General features: G+C 29.4%; 1 protein-coding gene across 2 annotated transcripts in view; it reads left to right on the plus strand.

Annotated features, from left to right (window-relative positions):
• LOC100161898 (zinc finger protein 664-like) overlaps nt 1–20357 on the plus strand; it is a 29240-nt gene extending 8883 nt beyond the window's left edge. For both annotated transcript variants that reach the window (XM_029489427.1, XM_016808471.2), the window contains exon 4: nt 17061–20357. In XM_029489427.1, coding sequence (XP_029345287.1) covers nt 17061–18318 — 1258 coding nt within the window. In that variant the 3' untranslated portion in view covers nt 18319–20357. The remainder of the gene's footprint in view (nt 1–17060) is intronic.
• Nucleotides 20358–22963: the final 2606 nt, after the last annotated feature.

Raw genomic sequence — 22963 nt, forward strand, 5'->3', positions numbered from 1 at the left:
GAAGAGGTAACAGTACCACTTTTACTGATGCGCAACACATGCCGGTTGCTTCATTGCGGAATTTTAAGGCCTGACAATATTCATATACTTTGTCCATTGCACCGATTGCAATATTAGAAATGCGCAGAGTAATTTATGTCTGGAGCATATTCGAATGCAAGACGAAAAAAATGATACACGGGTTAATATGCGATTCCTTTGCTGTCTCGCTCCATCTTGGGCTCTAAATGTGTATATATATTCTGTTCACGCACCACTCTTGTTCTCAAAATGTTTTGTCGCAGACGTTAATCACGCTGCTCTCTAGATTCTTGTGCACAACTCTGTGCTGCCCTGATTCTTTGAGCTGCGTTTCTTGCAACAATTTCTTTAGCCGATTCATGATGTCTTACAACACGTTTGCGTCGTGCCTCATTGCTATACGCATTGTCGAGGTTAGACTTTTTTGGCGGCATTTTACTAAAAACAAATGTGAATCATAAAATATCTGTTTATAGTTTGTTTTTTCCCGTGGCAACGACTTAAATGTTCACTATAATTCTGTATTGAAATTTATAGAACGAATCATTTTATACGACGTCACTCATGGCAACCATTTAAAAACAAAAATTATATTATTTGCATATTTAAAAGTTTAAAGCATATTTAGAGAATATTTTAGGGTTTTTTTAGAGCATATTAGTATCATATTTTAAGCTTTTAAGAACCTAAAAATCCGTGCTCTAGTTATGGCAAATTACGTTAAACGGAAATTTACATTATTTGCCGGTTACTAACATTGTTGACCAAATACAAAGGTAATTGTCATTAGAAACTGGATGGTCACTTTATAACTAAATACAAGGGTAATTATTGTCATAGATCAGATATGCACGTGAATCTCAAATAATATTAATTGACAAATTATGTAGGTATTTTTAAAAAGAAATAATGTATTATTATTATTATTTATTTATTTTTATATGTTGTCTTTTTGTAACGTATTTCACTGTTACAAAACTTTTCAGTCCTGTGACAGGCCAACGTCCATTGTTGTAACATATTAATAGCAGCGATGGTTCCCTTGAGGGCCCGCAACAGAATTATTAGTAGCTGCTTCCTCAATGTCAACTGTCTATCGTCTGCTAATTTGATTGTTGATTGTTAACTTGCTCATGTTCAACTGTTTTTATTCGCAAATAGGTATTTTTAGGAGTGTGTAATTTATTGTAGGTTACCTACTTTAGAAAAAATATTTTTAATTTTAATGAAATATTTTCCATTTAGAGTTTAACTTGCACAGTTTGTGTAAGTTGTGTTCAACATGGGTGACAACTGCTAGTAAATGTGTACTTACTATGTACATCAGGTATAGTTACACTTATAGTTGTTCCTATTTCAAACTGAAGAAACTTTTCTTTAATTTCCAAATTTTGTTGAAATTCAATATTTTTTTCTGTAATTTTATCTTCATCAGTGATTGGTTTTTTGGTAATTATTTCTAAATCTTCTTCTGTAATGACTTCTTTTATTTTAATGTTTGAAAGATTAGACGGCATTAAGCCAATTCTAGCCGTATATCAAAAAATTACCTCATTTGGCGTTCTACCTATACCTAATATGCAAATAATAAACATTTAAAAACCACAATACAAAACTAATACATTATTAATATTGATTTATTTATTTAAGAATATTAAAATATCAAAGCCCAATAATTATACAAATTTGTATAAATTACTATATTAAGAATGGTTTCAGGTCCAAATATCTCCAATAAAATATATATCCCGAAAAATATTTCTCCTATTCGAAATACATTTAAAAAATCTCTCAGAAGTAGGAAATGATAATCTATACATATAAAATCCAAATACCACTGACTCACTCATCGTTGTAACTCAAAAACTACGCATCGTACGAACTTGAAATTTAAAATAGAGGTTCTTCTCATATTTTCACCGTGCAATGAGAAAAGATTTTCAAAAATGTTGCGTTTTAGTGGAGTAATTAACAATTATAATTATTCACTGCCAATACGTATTGTGTTGCACGGCACGGGCGCACGGTAGCCCTCGGGTTTCCAGCTACTTGCAACTTATCCTTTTTGTCCAAAGGTCAAAAATAAGAATTGTTCCGAGAAGTTTATAAAAATGATATAAAAATAATCTCATGCATCGCCCTTATACCAATACTCCAATTATATTTTAAACGATTAAATGCACACAGATAATATAAACCAATACACATATTATATTTATTAGTTATCTCTCCATTGCCTTGCCACGGTGCCTATACACAATATAAGTTCATCTCATTTGCACACCATACTACCAGAAGTACAGACACGCGTAATATCATAGTCACAGAAAAAAATTATAATACTATTTACAATATTTAAAGTTATTTTTACAATATTTGGCTCTATTACATCAAACTCAATACAATCTAAACATAAATTATTTTTAAAAAAAATTATAACACCATCATTTTGGTTTTTTTTTTTTTGAAAAAAACGTCATAATATGGTAAAAATATATTACAAGAATTTGTATCATGCCAGGTTTCAGTTAATATCTGGTTTAAAAATATTTTTTTCACTTTCAAGTAAAATTAATAACTCAAAAGAAAAAAGGTCAGGTTACAGGTACCTGGAAACCTACTATCGGGGTTGGTCACGGGAATATCCGAAATACACCCGGCAAATTTAAATTTAATATTAAAAATTAATTCCAAACATTTTCATACTCACTCACCTTTTAAACATTCTCTGGACTCTCACAAATTATTTAAGACGAAAATTATTAAAGACGAAAACAGCATTAGATTTTTATATATATAGATTACATAGGAATATAATTAACAATTTTTTTTATATGCATTTAAAGATCAATTAATATTGACAAAATACGTAAAATTCACAAAAATGTGCAAATTATTTTGTGTTAGAAAATCATAAAATTTTTTTATTTAAATCATAGATTTGATAATGTAATACAAGGTCCCTCATGACTTAGTCTAAACCTTTATCAAAAAAAATAATGTCTACAAGCAATCAAATTAATTTTTTATGAGTGTTTGAAGTTCATAATTTTACAAGATTGTATATTCAGTCAAATTCTCTAGTAGCTATTTTTTTTTTTTTTTGTAATTTAAAAACGAATAACTGCAGATACTTGAAGTTTACACCATATTATGTTAATTTTATCAATTCCCATTAGTACTTGATATAATTTTCATTATATTTTAGTTTGTTTTGAGCTGTTTATAGACATTTTCAATTTTGAATTTTTTAGTTTTTTTTTCTATAAATATTAATAATATTTTAATTGTTGGGTAAAAATGCGTGAAAATTTAATACAGATCTGACACTGTCACGTCGTATACCTATCTCTCGATGGTACACAAAATAATCGATGAAAATATTCACACTATTAAATAACTTTATCAAACATAAAACAAACACACAAAAATACGAGTCTCGATGGACTACTTACAAATATACAGACCTTGCTGAAGACCCGCACTGTTCCTCTACCGTGGTACTTACATCCTTAAATATTATTTTATTAAGTGCTGCCTCAGCTCATTTGCTTTGTTGGCCTATTATTACGAATATGAAACATTAAACTATTTAAGTAGAAAGTAATATTGGCACATACAACACTCTCTTATGTTATAAAAAATATGTCCTCATATTTTAAATTTAAAACTATGCAAGAAAATGCATACAAAAATTAAGAGAAGGGAGAGAAAAAAATTCAGCTTTGTCATTTGTTGTCTTAACAGAGTATACAGTATACACTATACAGTATACATGTAACATAATATATGACTTAACAAGTTTGCATATAGGTATATGAGATGTTTCAGAACAGTAATAGGTTAATTTTTAACATTTTATAAATTAATTAAGTATGGGCAGGGAGGGGTAGTCACAATATCAGCTTATAGGTAAATGCTACTTGCCTTATTAGTTGTACATATTTTTGGGGCTTAGAGTGTGGACGGATAAATAGGAATGACTTACATATATTTTTTGTGAGAGAAAAACTTTCGGGATAGGATAAAATTTATATTATTTCAAAACCTTCTATAATTATTGTGTCCAGAATTCTATTTTTTCGATTTGTCAATTTTTATATGATTTCTTCATGCTGACTGTCATCAACAATTTTTTATATTTATTAATTTGATGGTTAATTTTTGTGTCTCTTCCATCTTCTTGTTTGCGGTGTTTACATAATGATTATTTATTAGTTTTGTCTGTCAAGTGGTTTTCGATAATATAAAGTAGGATTGCCTACCAATGTGAATTGATGACTGATAGCTAGACAATCGAATACAGCTATCGAATCTGCACTTTTTAACAATTTTAACAACCAAAAGAAACAGAAAAACTCCTAGAGATCCTGGAGATTATATCCATTTACAATGTTCGTGACGGATTGCTCAAACTTTTAAACATTCCGGCCAAAGCGCCAAGCCTTATCTCCAATTCATATCACGAATCCTTATCACAAATCCTAAACTTTCGTCTTACAACCTTTGCGACTTCTATAATTCCAACGTCATTGTCTCCAAAATCCAAAAGTGGGTACCACTCTCAGCGAATCCAACAGCCCCCGAGTTTAACTTAGAGCTAGTAATAATAATAATAATACAACACCTCTCTTCTTATACGTTATTGTTAATACATTAAACAAATAAATTAAAATTTGAAAACAAAACAATACTTCATAGAATTGAAGTAAGTATATAACTATTAAGTAACAATAATAATATTAAAATAATAATAATACATTTATGACAACAACATTAAGACAATAAAGTAACTATAATAAATTATGAAATAATAATACATGTATAACACAATGTTGACAACTAGTCAAATTAAATATTGAATTTTGTTTCTACTGAGTCTTAAACGACATAAATTCCTTCTAATGATTCTCCTATTTTCTTGTTTTATTATATACATAATAAAACAAGAAAATACGATCTTGACGTTTCCGCCTTCTTAACAACTACACCAGGTCCATCCATATTTTTTTTTAACCATTACTGTTTGTCCTTTTATTAATTCCATTTCTTTTCTGTTTGCCCTTTTATCATACCAAGCCTTGTAACTCTCTTGTATTTTAATTTGTTGATCTTTGATATCCTGAACTCTAGGTCTTGAATTAATATCGGCTGTAGGTAATTTAGTTTGTAACAGCCTACTCATCAGTAACTCACTAGGTGCCACCCCTAGATTTCCCACCGGTGTGCACCTGTACTCCAAAAGAGCTATTTCTATTTCATTCTGATCTCTTAAGCAAATTTTCAAAATTTGTTTTGCTATATGAACAGCCATTTCAGCCAACCTGTTACTTTGAGCATATTCTAGACTTGAGGTTACAATTTTAAAATTCCACAGCTTTGCAAAGGACTTAAATTGGTGAGAATCGAATGGCATAGTGTCAGCCACCAGTACTCTAGGAATACCAAATCTGCTGAAGATCCCTTTAATTTCTTACTAATATGTATTGCAGTCTTATTTTTGAGTTTCCCTAATTATCCACTATTAGTACTAAATAATCGGTATTTCCATGGCTTAATACATCAGTTGCTACCTTTTCAAAGGGTAAATTAGGTATCTCATGGTATATTAATTTATTTTTCCTGTTTCAACTTCTATATATTTCATAAGTCTTACAACTGATTAATGATTATATGCTGTTCGATGTCGTTTAACATGCCCAGCCAATAAAAGATATTTTTAGCTCGATTTTTTTGATTTTGAAATGCCCATATGGCTTTCATTTAATAACTTTAGAATTGTTGGCCTCACTTTATATGATATGATAATTTTGTGTTGTAAATAAACTATTCCTTCCTCTTCCATAATATCATTCCTCTGCTTGAAATAGAGCCTACTGTCATCATTAATTGTCTTAGTTTCAGGTCATCCATTTTATAATATTCCATTATTTTTTCTTAAAACTGGATCTTGTTCAGTCGCCTTTCTCAAGTCATATACAGTGTTATTCTCATTATAATGGTTGATGAAATGAACTGTACTAACAGTGTCAAACTCACTCTTACTTATAACTTCATCGCTAAAATTTCTGGATAGTAAATCTGCAATATGCATATATTTCCTCGGTAAATATATCAATGTCATGCTATAGTCAAGAAGTTTAATTTGCATCTTTTGTAGCCTATTTGATGGCATTTTATTAATGTCTTTGTTCATTATTGCTACAAGTGGCTTATGGTCCGTTAGCATGGTAATAGGTTTACCATAAATTAAATAATTCAATTTTCTACATGCAAAAATTATACTCAAGAATTCCTTTTCAATCTGGGCATATCAAATTTCTGATTTGTGTATGACATCAGAGAAGTGTGATACATATTTGTATCTTACTTTGGATATTCTAGGACGAACCAAGAAAAATATGCATTTGCTACAACTTCCGAGCCCTGTTTATAACATTGTTGATTCCTGATAAACATTACTTAACCTGATAAACGCCTCTGGTGCACATGAAAGTCCAAACGATAATCTCAAGAATTTGTAGTATCCTATGGCTATGGGTGTACTGAAAGTACATATATCAGTGGATTTGTTGTTTAACTTTATCTGCCAAAATCCTTTCTTTTATCAAGTACAGTGATAAATCGTTAATTCATCAATTTACTCCTAATGTCACTGAACGTACGTATTAACAGGTAGCACGTTTAATAATTTTGTTCAGCTCTTTCGGATATAGACATAGTTTTATGGTCTTGTTTGGTTTCTGCACTATAACCAGATTACTAGACCATTCTTTGGGCTCTTTCACCTTCTCTATATTCTATTTTTCTCTAGATTTAATAATTCAATTTTAAGTCTTTCTAATATAGCCGTCAAAACCCTTCTTGGTGGATTTATTACACCTACAGTGTTATCTAGAATTTTAATCTTATATTTACCTGGGAATGTGCCTATACCTTCAAATATTGTCTTATGCTCCTTCACAAATTTGTCCCTTTCTTAATCTTCTTTATTTGACTTTTGTATTTCACTAATATTTTCTCTTTTAACCAGACCAAAACTATTACAGCTTTTTAAAATTAATATAGGACTTACTCTTTTATCAACAATTAAAAACTCAGCATTTAGTATTTTTCCTTTAACCAAACAATTTAACTTGATTTGCCCAAGTGGTTTCATTCTAAATCCCCCATACGCTTCAAGCACTACTTTAATTTTATTAATATTAAGTATTTGTCCCAACTTCTTAAAAATATACAAAGGTATTAAATTTACTGAGAGCCTGTATCCAGTTTGAACTCCACATTCCTTCCATTGATTGAAATTGCCTTCTTCCATGTGTGTTGTTCATCAACTGTTTCGACTTTATGGACCTTGGATACTTCATTTATACCCACCAAGTGATCAATACCTGATTCTTCATCTGTTTATGAATCTTCACTTTGCATGACCATTTGAACTTTCCGATATTTTGTTTTACTAAAACAACTAGCTACAAAATGAATTTTATAGCCGTAAACATTGCATCTTAATCCAAAGGCGGGGCATTTAAACCGTTCGTGTTCTGTTCCACATTTTTTACAGTTATACAACTTACTGGAATTAGTCGTTTCTGACCTGGGTGCTTGGTTTTCACTTGTTTTTCCATATCAACTCGATTTTGAATAATTATTTTTCTTTTTCGAGAAGTTCTTTTGTCTGTTTCCATTTTGAATTATATCAATTTTCACTTTATTGTCATTATTTATTTGTCAGACTTGCTCTTTAGTATTCTCAACCTGTTTAATCAGTAATACTGCTTTATCAAGCTTCAGATCTGGAATACCAATTAATCTTTATTGCAACCCTTGGTCTCCGACATTCAACACCAGCTGGTCCCTTATTATGGACTCTTCTAGTTCCCCATACTCACAACTCGTAGTTTTTAGTTTTAATTCAGTTACAACATTTTCGATTGTCTGTTTTTCTTTTCGTTCAGGAATTAAAAAAACAGTATCTTTTATAAAGTTTTTTTCACCAGAGCAATGCCGTTTAAGCATCTCTATCGTTTTACCATAAATTATGGTATTAAGAATAAGTAATGATGAAAAAAATAAATGGTTTTATCAGCCTAGAAAATTGATTTAAAATTGATATAATAATTTATAATTTTATCATTAATGAAATTAACTCATGGTGATTGGCCAATAGCCAATTGCCAATAGATAAATTATTTTAAAATCATTAAATAATAATAAAATTTATAACTTTTGAATTTTATAATTTATCATGTAATACCAATTACTTACTTAAAACTCTTAACAAAATTCGAACCGTTGTCTGTAGTTGTATAACTTATTTTGTTATTTATATCATATTTTAAGTACACAGATTCCATTTCCTTTGCTAAGACATCAAATGTGTGTCTCCCTTCCAATCGTTTTACGGTCAATACACATGATTTTCTAGTTAGATCTTCATCAATTATCCAATGACAAGTAATGCCTATGTATGATCTATCAAAAAATTAAAATGTAATAAATTATCTAAATGTATTTAGCAATGTCGGTTAAATAACTTACCTTTTAAATATTGACCAGCAGTCAGCAGTGGTAGTAAAATATTCAATATTAGTCATTTCTTCTTTAAGACGGATTAAATGGTGTTGGAATTGGGTATTTAATCTTTTCATTAAAGTTGGACGAGACATAAGTGTTCTCCCAGGAAAGCCTTTTTGAATTAAAGTTTTGAAATCAAAATGATCAACTATGCTAAAAGGTAAACACGCATTCACAATAACGTTTTGGACTAATACATCAAGTTCATCTAAAACAAAAAAATATTAAAATGATTGGTTAAAATTAAAAATACCAAATAAAATATTTATTTGAACAAGTTCTAATTTTTACCTTGACTTGTACAGCTCTTTTTAACCGAAGTATACTCTAATAACGTGGGTTGATTACGATCATACTTTTGAATGTGCTTAGATCTTTTTGGAGAATTTAATACTTCAGTTTCACTTTTTTCGGTTTCGTTAATTTGATTATTAGAAGCATTTTTTTAATTTAATAGTTCCTTAACACTCTTTAAATTGGAATGTTGAATCTATAAAAAAAATTACAAATATATTTATTATTAATATGTTTATGATAATAATATATAGAATATAATATAATAACAATATAATATAGGTAATATTAATTTAGGACTTAGGTATAAGTAAAGTATACCTTTAAATGATTTCGTAGGTTCGATTTCGATCTGGTATCAGCTGTACGAGTTTTTGTTGATGGACAATGTACGCATTTAACTTCGAACGTTTGGAATATTATTTCATCTTTAATTAATTTTACAGTTTTAAAATGCTCATTGTATATATCCCAAGGAAGTTTCGAACACTGTACTGGTGTTTGAATACTGATATTCGAATTAGATACAGCCGATACAGGATCATCTTCCATTTCATCAGTCAATGTGGAGGAGGACATAATAATTAATAACGTAAAATAACAAAAACTTTCACTTTAAGATGTATGCAATTAACTATTAAAGCACTCTTGCTACTAAGTACTATTACATTAAAGTAAAACACTACACTATTATCTATTTCTTTTATTAAAATACGTGTGTTCACTGTTCAGTGTTGTAGAGATTTCGATTTCGATTGTGGTCTGTCGTTTGACTCGTTTGTTCAGTCGCTCGCACTGCTTTCAGCGGCAGCAGACAGCACCAATGAACGTATTTCGTAATAAGAATAACTAATAATAGACATTAGTTAACCAGATAAGGATAACAAATAAACCCAACTTTCCCAGAATTCAACAAATATCGTAATCATAAGTTATTTATACATTTTAACCACTATTGTGAATTGTGATACCACCGATACGAAAACTATAATGTTCATGGCTTATAATAATATATGTCTTCAGTCTTGTCACAACTTTAAAACTATTTTTCTGGTTTCGGAAAAAAGTATTTTTTTAATGAATAAAAAATACAAATAAAAGTATTCAGAATACGTATTTGAATACTTTAAAAAAAAAGTATTTAAAATAGTATTCGAATACAAAAAAAGTATTCAAATACTTTTATTCGAATACATTTATTCGAATACTTTACAAGACTGACCATAATCATTGATTTTTCACTCTTAAACGTGTTATAAATGTTTGTACCATCATCTAACGATGTCAACAAAATAGTAACCTTCGATGTTTGCTTAATTTTTCCGTTGCTAACATAAAGTTGTTAAAACGCTGGTATCACGTTTTCCAAATAGCTTCCAAATTACCTGTTACACTCAGTTCCGGCAGTACTATTATAAGTCCAATTTCAAAACACAACTAATAGCACACTATAACACGATTTAAACAATTTAAGAACACTAATTAATCTAAGAAACACCGTAAAATCATTAAATACGTGTTTTCTGCAGGGACGGAAACCAAAAAAAATTTTGGCGGTTTCGGTTTTGGTTTTTAAAATCGGTTTTTTATATTTAAGGTTTTGTTCCCCGGTTTTATTTTGAGCATTAACTCAAAATAAAAGTTGTAGGTTTTGGTGTCGGTTTTTAAAACCAGTTTTCTTTTACTAAGGTTTTGGTCTTCGGTTAACCGCTCTATAGAGGTAAAAAAAAAAATTAAGTATTTTTAAATTTTTAATACAACACCCTTTTCATTTGGGTTCATAATTGAATAACGAATATACACAATCATCAGGATGAATTTTTTGCAAATGTTTCTCGAGGTTTGTTGCATGCCTCCCAATAAGATAACTAGGGCAGCTTTCAATTTTGATTTGTTAGAATCGTCATCGAATTTAAAAAATAACTCTTCAACGGGATTTCGCTTGCCCATAACACCGTTTAAAGTTTTAACAAAATATTTTAATAATAATTTAGTTACTCGACATTCGCACGGCAACTTAACGCGAATTGACATTACGCACTGCCGTATTTCAAATAAATACTATGAAAATACGAAATCACATTATCACAAATCATAATACCGAAAATTATTAAGCTAATAAACTGCAAAGATAATAGTATCAACAATTAATTATTTAAGTTATAAATAGCTATAACTTTCAGTACTCATCGAAAACCTTATGGCTTATATTATTGATAGAAAATTACAAATACGAATAACTTAAATGAATTAATATACGACATTAGTCATTACGACTATATACGGTCTATTATTAATTTGTACCTACGTATATTTTTTTCCAATAACAAGTTATTGCGACTAGTCGACGTCGGACACTAGGTATATTATTTATTAATAACTAATAACTAAGAATTAATAAGTAACCTGTATTGATAAACTTAAACTAATCACTAAATCAATTAGGTAGGTATCAAATATTCTGAGAAATTCAAAATCTTAATCTAGTGATCAATACTAGCATAAGTGCATAACAGACGGTGTTCACAAAACACGAAAATTTATATGGCAATGTATACTAATTACTAGGTATATAATATATAATATTTACCTACCTAATAGTATAATCAACTTGTATAACAAAATATAAGTGGAATTCAATTTATATTTATTATATCTACAGAGAATTGTATAGTTTAACCGTTATATTCACAGAATATCGACTCTCGTTTTAATGTTTTATGTTTGGATATTTCTAAAATATTAAATAACATAATAGTATCAGTAATCATTTAATTTAAAAAACCGGTTAACCACTAAGTAAAAAAAAACGGTTTCGGTTTTGGTTACCGTTCAAATAACCATGGGTTTCAATCTCGGACTTGAAAACCGCTCTCTTGTTTTATTGCTCCCGCTCTGGTTACGGTTAAGATAAATCATCAAAACCGAATATTAACCGGTTTCCGTCCCTGGTTTTCTGTCCACAGCGCAATGTTGTAATGGTATACACGACGAGTGCTGGTTAACAACTGAACTTTATTAACTGCTGATAATAATAATAATAATACAAAACCTAGTTAATCAATTTTTTTTTTTATAGTAACTGTCCCTGCCTTCTAAGTTCTAATTTGGTATTTAAACGTTTAATTTCTTGGTTACTGTCTTTTGTTTCAATATTTAATTTCATTGCCTGTTCGTTTAAATTGACCGTTCGCTAAGTCCTAAGTTTCTTGAATTAATTCTAAATTGCATAAGTTTGTATTTTAGATTATGAGTGAAACGATGAATGTATTGATTTTATAATGATGTGTGTTTTGGTTTTTTATTTTTGTGTCTGTCATCACCTTTTAGGACAGTAAAAATGCTTAGATTTTCTTCACCAGTATCTTTTCTGTTAGGAAAGTGAATCTATTTGGTCAAAAGTAAAAATTTTCCAGTAGTTTTCAAAAGCGCTGTGAAAAACAAAAGAAAAATTAAGGAAAAACGGGAATTTTTACGCAAAATCTGTTATCGAGAAAATTGATTTTGGTTTTTGGTGCAACTCTTAAGGGGCCTTGCCATCGCATTGATTTAAGGAGAATCATTTAGGCAATTTCTAATCTCGTTGTCGCCACCCGAGATCAATGTGATAGTCGTAAATGATTATTAGTGTGTGTGGCATCCATGCGGTTCAATTGTAGCGGTACGGAGGGCTCTCACACGCACTCGCACGCACATGTCAGTATGTAATATTGTGATCATACAAATATGTTTATTTTTCACTTAACCACACGATTCTAATTCCAACAATACGTCGCAACGATTAACTCGATTTGCATTCTGACAAAATATTCTTTTTTTCCACAACATCTACGAGGCATCGGTCGAGGTACATTTTTAAAATTGTATTTAGTTAATTAAATATTTAAGTTAGAAATTCTGAATTTTTTTGAATTTTTTACAATTTTTATTGCATTTTAAATTACAAAAATTAAAAATGTGGCTCGACCATTTCCTTGTATATATTACGGACAATCCGAATATTTTTTCAGAATAAAAATCGTGATAATTGTCGGCACGTATCTTTGGAATTAGAGACAGTAGTTTTTGACAAAAAAAGACGTAGTAGTGAGGTCCCTTAAACAACTGACCGTTGGTACATGAAATTTTGACCGAAAGTTTATATTAGCATTTATACACCATACAATTTTCCGAATATTTTGACTTATTTTGAGCTCTTTACGGACATTATCAGTTTCCATTTTTTTTTTAGTTTTTTTTTCTATAAATATCTATAAAATTTTATTTGTTGGTCAAAATATCTTGAAAATTTAATAGAAGGCTCCTAGTAAATTTTTTCAAAGGCAGATGAAAAAAATTAAAAATCCAGTCACAATTTTTTTTTATAGATATCTAAAGTTCAAATAATGACATAATACGTAAAAATGACGACAATTTGCAAATTATTTTGAGTTAGAAATTCATAAAAATTTTTCTTGTTAATTCTAAGATTTGAAAATGTAATACAAGATCACTCATAAGTTTTATATCTTTATCAAAAAAAAAATGTCTTCAATTAAATTAAATTTTTATGAGTGTTTGAATTTCATACTTGTACAAGATTGGACATTCACTCCATTTCTCACGTAGCGGATTTTGTTATTTCGTTGTAATTCAAAAACGAATAACTGTAGATACATGAACCTTTTACCGTATGTTTATATTTTCATTTTCTATACACCATACAATTTTGAAAATAATTTTACTCTTTTTGAGCTTTTTACTGACATTGTCAGTTTTCAATTTTTTTAGTTTTTTTTTCTGTAAATATCAATAAAATTTTATTTGTTGGGTAAAAAGCGTGAAAATTTATGGGAGGCTCCTGATAATATATTGTTACAATAGCAGTTGAAAAATATTGAAAATTCATAAAGGCACAATAATTTTTTATAAGCAATTATAGTTCGAATATTGACAACATTTATCAAATTTAAAATCAATAATTATTTTGTAGTTACAAATGTATAAAATGTTTAACTTTTATAGCTAAGGATTGAAAATTTAAATCAAGATCTCCTTTAAATAGGTTATATAATTACTTTATTCACAATAATATCATCAAATATACTTAATAATATCATAGGCTGACTGACCGTTTTCGCTCAGAATCGTTTTTCTAATACAATGATATTATTATATCATTGAATTCAAGTTTAACACCATCCATTACAGTGTAACCTACTGTAGAGCAGAGCGACATCCACTTACCCACCTTTTTTTAAATTACTGTTATCATGAAGCGAAATTGTGTGTAATATAGGTTCCCTAATTCCCTTATGCCTTTTAGTATGTAAACACAAATATCTTCCTCTTTTATATTATTGTCTACTTGACTGCACAAATATTCTATTTCTGTAAGGAAACTAGAAATTGACTAAGTCGTTTTGTTTCATATTTTCTAATTTATCTTTTAAAATTATTGAAAATCCTGTAGGTTGGAATTAATTTATAAACTTGCTTTTTAAATATTCCCATACCCACTTTCTGATTTGTTTTCAAAATTTTGTAAAAAATTTGTCAGCTGTATCTTTTAGAAATATTGATAAAAATTATATTTTTTCATTGTCTACCCAATTATTTATTTGCGCTGCTTTTTCATATTGTGTAAAAAATGTTTTTTTGTACCCTTGCCCGGAAAAACTCGGGTTTTTTCATCATTTTTTCCATTTTAGTTTTTGAGTTTTTATTTGTTATAGGTCAATAAGTTCTGTTTATTTGCTGAGAATAAATATCTCTTAATTTAGTTATTTTTGAACCTAAGGCTATAAGTTATTGGTCATTCATATCACATAAAGATTTAATTGAATTTATGAGTTGGTTTAAAGACATTTATTTTATTAAAGGGGGTTGATTTTTATTAATCTGTTTATACTTAACGCTAACTACTTAATTTTTGAATAATTTAAGAATTTAAAATTAAAATATTTTAATAATTTCAGAAATAAATTCAATACAATTTTGAAAGACAAAAGAAAATTAAACTAGTAAAAAAATAAATCCTATTTAAATTGTTAAAAAAAACCTAATCTACAAATCTAATATTAATATTTATATTACAAATCGTTACTCACCTTGGCGTTTACGTGTAGACGCTCTGTTAGCCAAATATTGTACTCGCGCGGTACAAGTGAGACAAAATCGAATGCGTATGTGTTACTCGCACTCGGTACACACACACACACACACACACACACACACACGCGCGCGCAAAAAAAGGTATTTTATTTCAATTTGTAAAAAAAAACACTAAATTCTTCACGTACATAAAAACTTCAAAAAAAAAATTAAAATGTGCCAAGGTTGAGGTACCAAACCACACGCACAATAAAAAAATGACTACGGCCGTGAATAAGAACCCCGTTGGGCGCCACTTTCGTATAACCTAACCTAACCTATCTCTCGATGGTACACAAAATAATCGGTAACAATATTCACACTATTAAATAACTTTATTAAACTATTTAAGCAAAAAAGTAGTATTGGCGCAAAAACAACAATACATTGTTACTGTAGCAGTTGAAAAATATTAAAAATAAATAGTCAACATTTTTATAAGCATTTAAAGTTAGAAATTTGACAAAATGTATCAAATTTAAAATTGAATATTGTAGTTATTTATAAAATTTTCAACTTTTATAGCTAAAGATTGAAAATTTCTAAACAAGGTTCCACGTAAATAAGTAAATAAATTACCTTACTCAAACTAATATAATAAAATATACTTGGTAATATACTGACCGTTTTCGCTCAAAAACGTTTTTCGTATACAAAGATATTTTATCATTGAATTCAAATTTAACACCATCCATTATAGTGACCCACCGACCTAACCTATTGTACAGTAGAGTGACACCCACTTGCCCACCTTTTTTGTTGTTGAAAATCAACAAGTTCAAAATTAAAAACGATGGCATCCAAAAAAATTGGGAAAATTGTTGTAGATAAAACTCCTTATTAACTGAAAAAAAGCACGACCCCCTCCCCGTATTTTATTTGCACCATATTTTGTTGAAATATACAGATTATTGTATATTAACTAGGATTGTTTTCATCAAAAATAAAATGGTTTTGTAAAGGAATATCACAAATATAAAATGTTCTTATCATCAAAAATATGCTAACAAAAGCTAAAGCCGGAATTACACGGTGCGCTGCGCGTCGTGTATAGTGTGGAGCGGTATAGTACTGTACAGTTGACGCGCCGTCTGATTGGTGTTGTGCGGCAAAGTTTGTAACGCGGCGCGTCTCTCCGACAATTTTCGGTGTCTGTATCTTACGCCAAAAGAAAATTGGCGTGACGTGTCTTATCCAATCTAACTTTGTGTCGGTTTTAATGTGCGCGGTATATACATCCTCCACGCTTAACAAATTCAAATTCCCGCGCAAATATACTTGTTTAATATTTGCTCCCTTGACGCTGCCATTTTTGTTTTCATCATCAAATATTTGATTGAATAGTGGTAAATATGCAATAACCTTGTATATTTCAAACATGGTTTTAGTTTAGACTGATTTTAGAAAAATGTGACAAAGTGGTTGACTTCAGTTCTGAAGTCAAGCATCGGCTAGTGCCACTAGTTCCCGGATGGGTGACCACTCGGGTTCTAGTGATAGATCCTTGCCTCTTATACACATTACACACGTGTTCTAACCAACCATACTCTACAGTAACAAACCTACTAAAAAACCTACAAACAGCTAATGGCTATAGTTGCCGGGCTTAAGTTGAATAATAATTAAAAAAAATAATTAAAAACAACCTATACCTGTTATTCGGGTGTCTAAGGTTGAATTTTTTACTAAAAATAAATACTTATTAAGAATATGTAATATGTTTTCTTAAAACAGTATATTATGTATAAAAAATTAGTAATTTACAATATTTTTAATTTAACTATTTAATATATTTTTATTTTATAAACGCTATGATCAACTAGACCAACACATTTGGAGATTTTAATATATGACCAATATTGTTAGTCAAATATGTAAAAGCATTTTTTAATTAATTAGTTTAATGTTTATCTCATACAATTTAAACCTAATGTATTCTTGATTTTGTGCAGTATCTATATATTTGTTTTTGAATAAAATAAAATAATTCTCAATTTTTAAACAATATAAATTTTAAAAATAATTATATATTTTAGATCTATATGTAATACTGAAGAAAAAGTAAACGCAATCGAAACCAATATAAAACTCGAAAAAGATTTTATCGAGTGTTTTGAATTTGAAGGAGCAGTACTTAACAAAAGTCACTCTTCGGAAGTCATTATTTGTAGTGATTCTACCTTAAGGGAAAAGCATTTAACACTCAATGTTTGTAATAATGAACTTTCAAATCTGAGTAAATTTCCCGTTGATAAGATATTACAAAACGGAGACGATCATTACACATGCAATACCTGCGATAAATTATTTTACTCAAAAGCCAAACTCAAAAGACACGTGAAGATTCATACCAGAGAAGAAACATTCATTTGTGCCATTTGTCATAAATCATATTGTTATAAATCATCGTTGAAAAGACACATAATGCTTCATAATGGTGAAAAGTCGTATAAATGTGCTATCTGTGATAAAGGGTTTTCTCTTGCAAAAGGTTTAAAAAAACATACGAAGACACATACCGGAGAAATGCCATACCAGTGTGATACGTGTGAAAGAAGGTTTGCTATTGCATCAAATTTTACAGTGCATATGAGGATACATACTGGTGTAAAACCATTTAAATGTCTTACTTGTAATAGAAGATTTAATCTAGCATCAGATTTAAAAAATCATACAATGTTACATACTGGTGAAAAACCATTTAAATGTGATATCTGTGGTAAAGTGTTTTCTCTATCTAAATATTTAAAAAATCATTCAAAGATACATAGCGAAGTAAGGCCTTATTATAAATGTGATATATGTAATAAAGGATTCCATTATACATCTGATTTGATAATACATACAAGAATACACACCGGAGAAAAGCCATTTACATGTGATATCTGTTATCAATCGTTTGCTCATGCAGGGAGTTTAAAATATCATTCTTGGGTACATTCTGGAGTAAAACCATACAAGTGTAATATCTGTGATAAAAGGTTTACCACACCGTCAATTTTAAAATGTCATACTAAGAAACATGGCGGAATAAAGCCCCTTAAATGTGATATATGTAAAAAAAGGTTTTCTAATAAGGTAAGAATACAAATCCATATGAAAACACATACCGGCGAAAGACCCTATAAATGTAATGTATGTTATAAAGCGTTTTCTCATAGAGCAAATTTAAAAACCCATACAAGAATACATACTGGAGAAAAGCCGTTTAGATGTCATCTCTGTGATGAAGTATTTTCTCGAATTGATTATTTAAAAAAGCATTCAAGGACACATCTTTACGGATTGCCATAAAAATGAAACAACTATTTAAAGATAGCTATTATTGGTTCAGAGATGACCAACTACTGTTTTTACTATTACTTTAGTTAGACCGTGTATTATTGTCAGGAGTTGGACCATTGTAAACCAGCTGGTGAAACTGACCTTAACATCAAATTCATCAACGGGATTCCTAGACTTGGAACCACGGTATCAAGTACTCCATGGGGGTTCTTGGATCAACCATGAGCCAGTCTCATGCCTGAACACTTCAACAATCCATCTCAACTCTCAACGTCTCGCTACTGATATTCATCTTGGATACTACCAAAACTAGATTTATCAGAATTAAGCTTAACTCTTCTGTTTAATTCTTTTGACTTCCATTTTATTTTTAATTGCCGGTCTTAGTGATAATATTCACGAAAACGAACTAGGTCTAATCAATTATGTTGTATATCGATTAGATAGGAATACTCCTAGTGATTACTAAGAGGAGGTGGGGGTGTTTTCTTAGCAATCTGCATATATATCATATCTAACTTATTAATGAATACTCTAAAAAATATTGAACATTTGCTTGTGAAATTTGTATTTAATAATATTAAGTTTGAGCGTAGCTCAGTTTACTTTCCCCCAAATTTTTAATCCTATTATCCAACAGCCGTAAAATTTGGTCATCAGCTTGAACCCTAATAGTGCTTTTATATTTTGTGGTGATTTCAAAATTCTCAATATCTCTTGGTCAAATGATGAATATGATTTCTCTTATATTTTTCCAACTCTGGCCCAAGAATACACTGCATTTCTAAATCATTTGTCCTCTTGAATTTTTTCCAAATAAATAGTGTTAAAAACTCACTGATCTGGTTTTTTGCAATGAACACTGGTTGTTTTTATAAACAATGTCCTAAATACGCTCGTACCATTTGAACCCTCGACACATGAAGGACCTGGATATCGTATCCGAGTTTCATCTTAAAATGCCTATGAAAGCCTTTTTTTGTTGGAGCGTTCAACTTTTGAATATTCTTCAGTGTTATGGGACCCACACGCATAGCATACAGTTCCTCCAAGTTAGAACCCGGTTAACGCCGTTTCCTATCTTTTGTAGGTCATGCCCTAGGTATTCAAATGGTTATTCGAATCGCCTACACTACCTTGGTTTCAGCTCCTTAGTTGACAGAAGAGTGTCCGCTAACTTTTGAATAAGTTGATTATTGATTACATTTATGTACCATATTTCTTATGCTTGAGTAAATTTCAAAGTTCCTTCATGCTCATACGAAACTTTATTCCATTTGCAGTCAGCTATACGCCCTGAACTACGTTCGTAACCTCCCTAATTCACCGCATGATGCGTCTTGCAAACAAACACCCTTCACACCTCATAAAACTCTGCTATGTAATTATTATTTTTTAATTTATTTAATCTGTAGATTTGAAATAAGTTTGAATTGTACTCAATATCAGGCATTATTTTTTATAATTATTAACCCTATTGTCTTATAATTGTATTGTATACTGGACATTTTATGTTCTTTAAATCAAGCCGGTTTCATGTATTAATTGTGATACTTCGTTTAATCCTGTGGTACCGACCTTCGAGTAGTTTTATAATTGTTTTTCTCCTTGTTGGTTTTAACAAACCTGTTCCGTCACGTGTGTAGGATAAGGATTTTAAATTAAACTTATTGAAATTAATATTTGGAAAACAATTTTTTTGGTATCAGACCATACCACATTTGTATTGATAATTATTTTTAAATTGTATATAATATTAAATTACTCTATTTAAGTAAATGCAATGTGTAACATAAAGTTATCTTGATTTTTTTTTTTTTGTAGTGCTATAAAATATATGTAAGTATTTTAATCTTTTATATCATTAGTTGTTCATAATTGAATCAACAATATTTTTACAAATACAACATTTAAAGCAATAAAATTGAACAGAATTAATTTAACTTTTGTAACAAACCTGTTTCTCCTGTCAAGTGTGTTTGGATAAGGATTTTAAATTAAATTTATTGAAATTAATACTTGGAAAATAATTTTTTTGTCATCAGACCATACCCCATTTGTATTAATAATTATTTATAAATTGTTATATATAATATTTAATTACTCTATTTAAGTAAATGTAATGTGTAAAATAAAATTATCTTGATTTTTTGTATTTTTTGTAGTACTATAGAATATATGTATATGTATTTTAATCTATTATATCATTACTGTTCAAAATTGTATCAGCAATAGTTTTACAAATACAACATTTAAAGCTATAATAATGAACAGAATTAATTTAACTTTTGTTAAGCACATTATATCAAGGCTGGACATTAACTTAACTGTTAACTTACTAAATTTATTTTTTAATTAACGTGAAATTAACGAATTTTGAGAAATAAGTCAAGTTAATTTATTTAGTTTTATTATATTTAATAATTTAATTATATTTCACTATTTCAGTCTATTTTGTTTCCATGTCAAAAAATATTTACCGTGAATTGTTTAAAATTAAAAATGTATATCATTCGAATCTTACTTATATGGAAATCCTGTATACAGTATAAACAGTATAGTCTATAATTTAGTTTTGGGTTGGAAAAAAATTAAGTTCTCTAGCGTTCTATAAACAATTTAACTTTTTTTAACTTAAGAAAAAGTTAACAAAAAGTGTATATTAACTTTAAACTTAACTAAGTTAACCTATAGTTAAATTAACTTTTATGTTTAACTTTTTGTTATTGGAGCATATTAACTAAACTTTACTAAGTTAAAATAAATCATTAACTTGTCCAGCCTTACATTATATATAAAGGTGTTTTAAAGGACATGATACTCGCATGTGTTGTCTCCGTCTTACAAGTACGTAACATAGTAAATTGTATGCTCAGTAGAACACGTGTAGCTCCGTTAATTTAAACATTAGAGTGAATTGACCTCTTATTAAATCTAAAGGTAAAATTATTATCTAGGTAACCCCATGGGCTTTTTATTTTGGCTTCGGGCGAGTTATGAGTATTTTAAGATATGCAAACAATTAAAAATTTTAAAATAATCTTAACTCACTTTAAATTAAAATATAATAAAAAGCCCATAAGGTTACCTAGATATTTATCTTACCTTAAGATTATATAAAAGATAAATTCACTAATTTTTAAATTAACGAGTTACAAGTGCCCTGCTGAGCGTAAAATTTGCGATGGTCCACACTTGTAAGACGGAGACAGCACATGCGGGTTTTACGTCCTCTTAAAAGTTAATGCCACTTGTATTAATTGGCCAAACAGTGAAAATTTAAATTCTGGAAGTCGATTGCAGTAAAGTTTGATGCCCGCACATTACAGGCTGGCGTTACAAGTTGTGGATGGAATTTTTTATCACCTGGGTTCAAAGGCAGAAACACTCAACTTTTCACTCGGAATTATTTGACCCTTAAGCGATGAATTTTTTTAGAATCAGCAATTTTTTTTTTTTTTTAATTAGTCAATAAAAATGTATAGGCTATAGTTTCAGATAATTAAATTGGTAATTGTCAAGCAGTATCGAAACTGTTTGAAAAAAATGTATTACAAATTGATGTAAGTGACGATTCAAAAGTGTATTGTGCAACTCGAGATGATACAGTCATTAAGCCTGTACAAATAAATATTGTTTGTAATAAAAATAGACTTAGTGTACAATTATATTTAGGAACACCTACCTAATAATAATTTCAATTTTTGCACTTATAAATAAGTTTCTTGTCATAATATATAAGAATAATATAACATAATTATTAGTAAAAAATGTCAGACTTTCACCAACATTAATTGCTTTTCAAAGATTTACAAAATATCTATTTTATGTATCCTAGTTTTTAACGACAGCAGTCGTAAATTTACCAATAAATCCTAGGTTTAATCGGTATTCATATTTTTGCCGTAACATATATAACTAGTTGTCCCGTCTGGCATTGCCCGAGGCAAAGATTTGTTTTTTTTTTTATAAATGTGTGTAAATAAATTGTTTATAACATTTGAGATAATCCTATTATAATACCTATAGCTATTATCTGTGCACATCCGCTAAAAATACCAACTCTATATGATTCAAAGTTTGTTTTGTTCGTTATTTAATATTCGGTGTAATTGTGTTCAAGACCATTGTGGACTAAATTTTAAAAATAAAAATTTTTGGAAAACAAAGAGTACACCTCGTGGTATTTTCAGGATAACGCTAAATGATACTCAAATACTCAAATATTATAATTTATAATCATTGCCAACTTAATTTTAAATTGGTCTAAACTACTCTGGGTGAAACAGGAATCGTATAGAAACAAAATTTGGGTGAGACGGGTTGTTCATGCTGCTGCGGTCAGCATTTCCGTCACTACATCTGTAACGGTGACAACGTACAGCACGCACAATGGACAACTCTTTTCTTCCCGCTCTTCACCGTCTCTTCCTACGCATTACACACATGATCCACTCTATATAAACGTATTTCTAATGTCTTTGCTAAATCAATGTAAACACCGCCATAGCTTATATATTTTTTATTTTGTGTATTTTTACGTTGTGTCAACATAACCAAAAAGAGTTCGTATTATAATACTGTATTATTATTGTTGTGGTGTGTACTGCAGACGCTCGCTATTAGGGCAGCTCTCAAGTTTCGTTCGTAGTCA

Source organism: Acyrthosiphon pisum, chromosome A2 (assembly GCF_005508785.2).
Source record: "Acyrthosiphon pisum isolate AL4f chromosome A2, pea_aphid_22Mar2018_4r6ur, whole genome shotgun sequence".
NCBI classification, from domain to species: Eukaryota; Metazoa; Arthropoda; class Insecta; order Hemiptera; family Aphididae; genus Acyrthosiphon; species Acyrthosiphon pisum.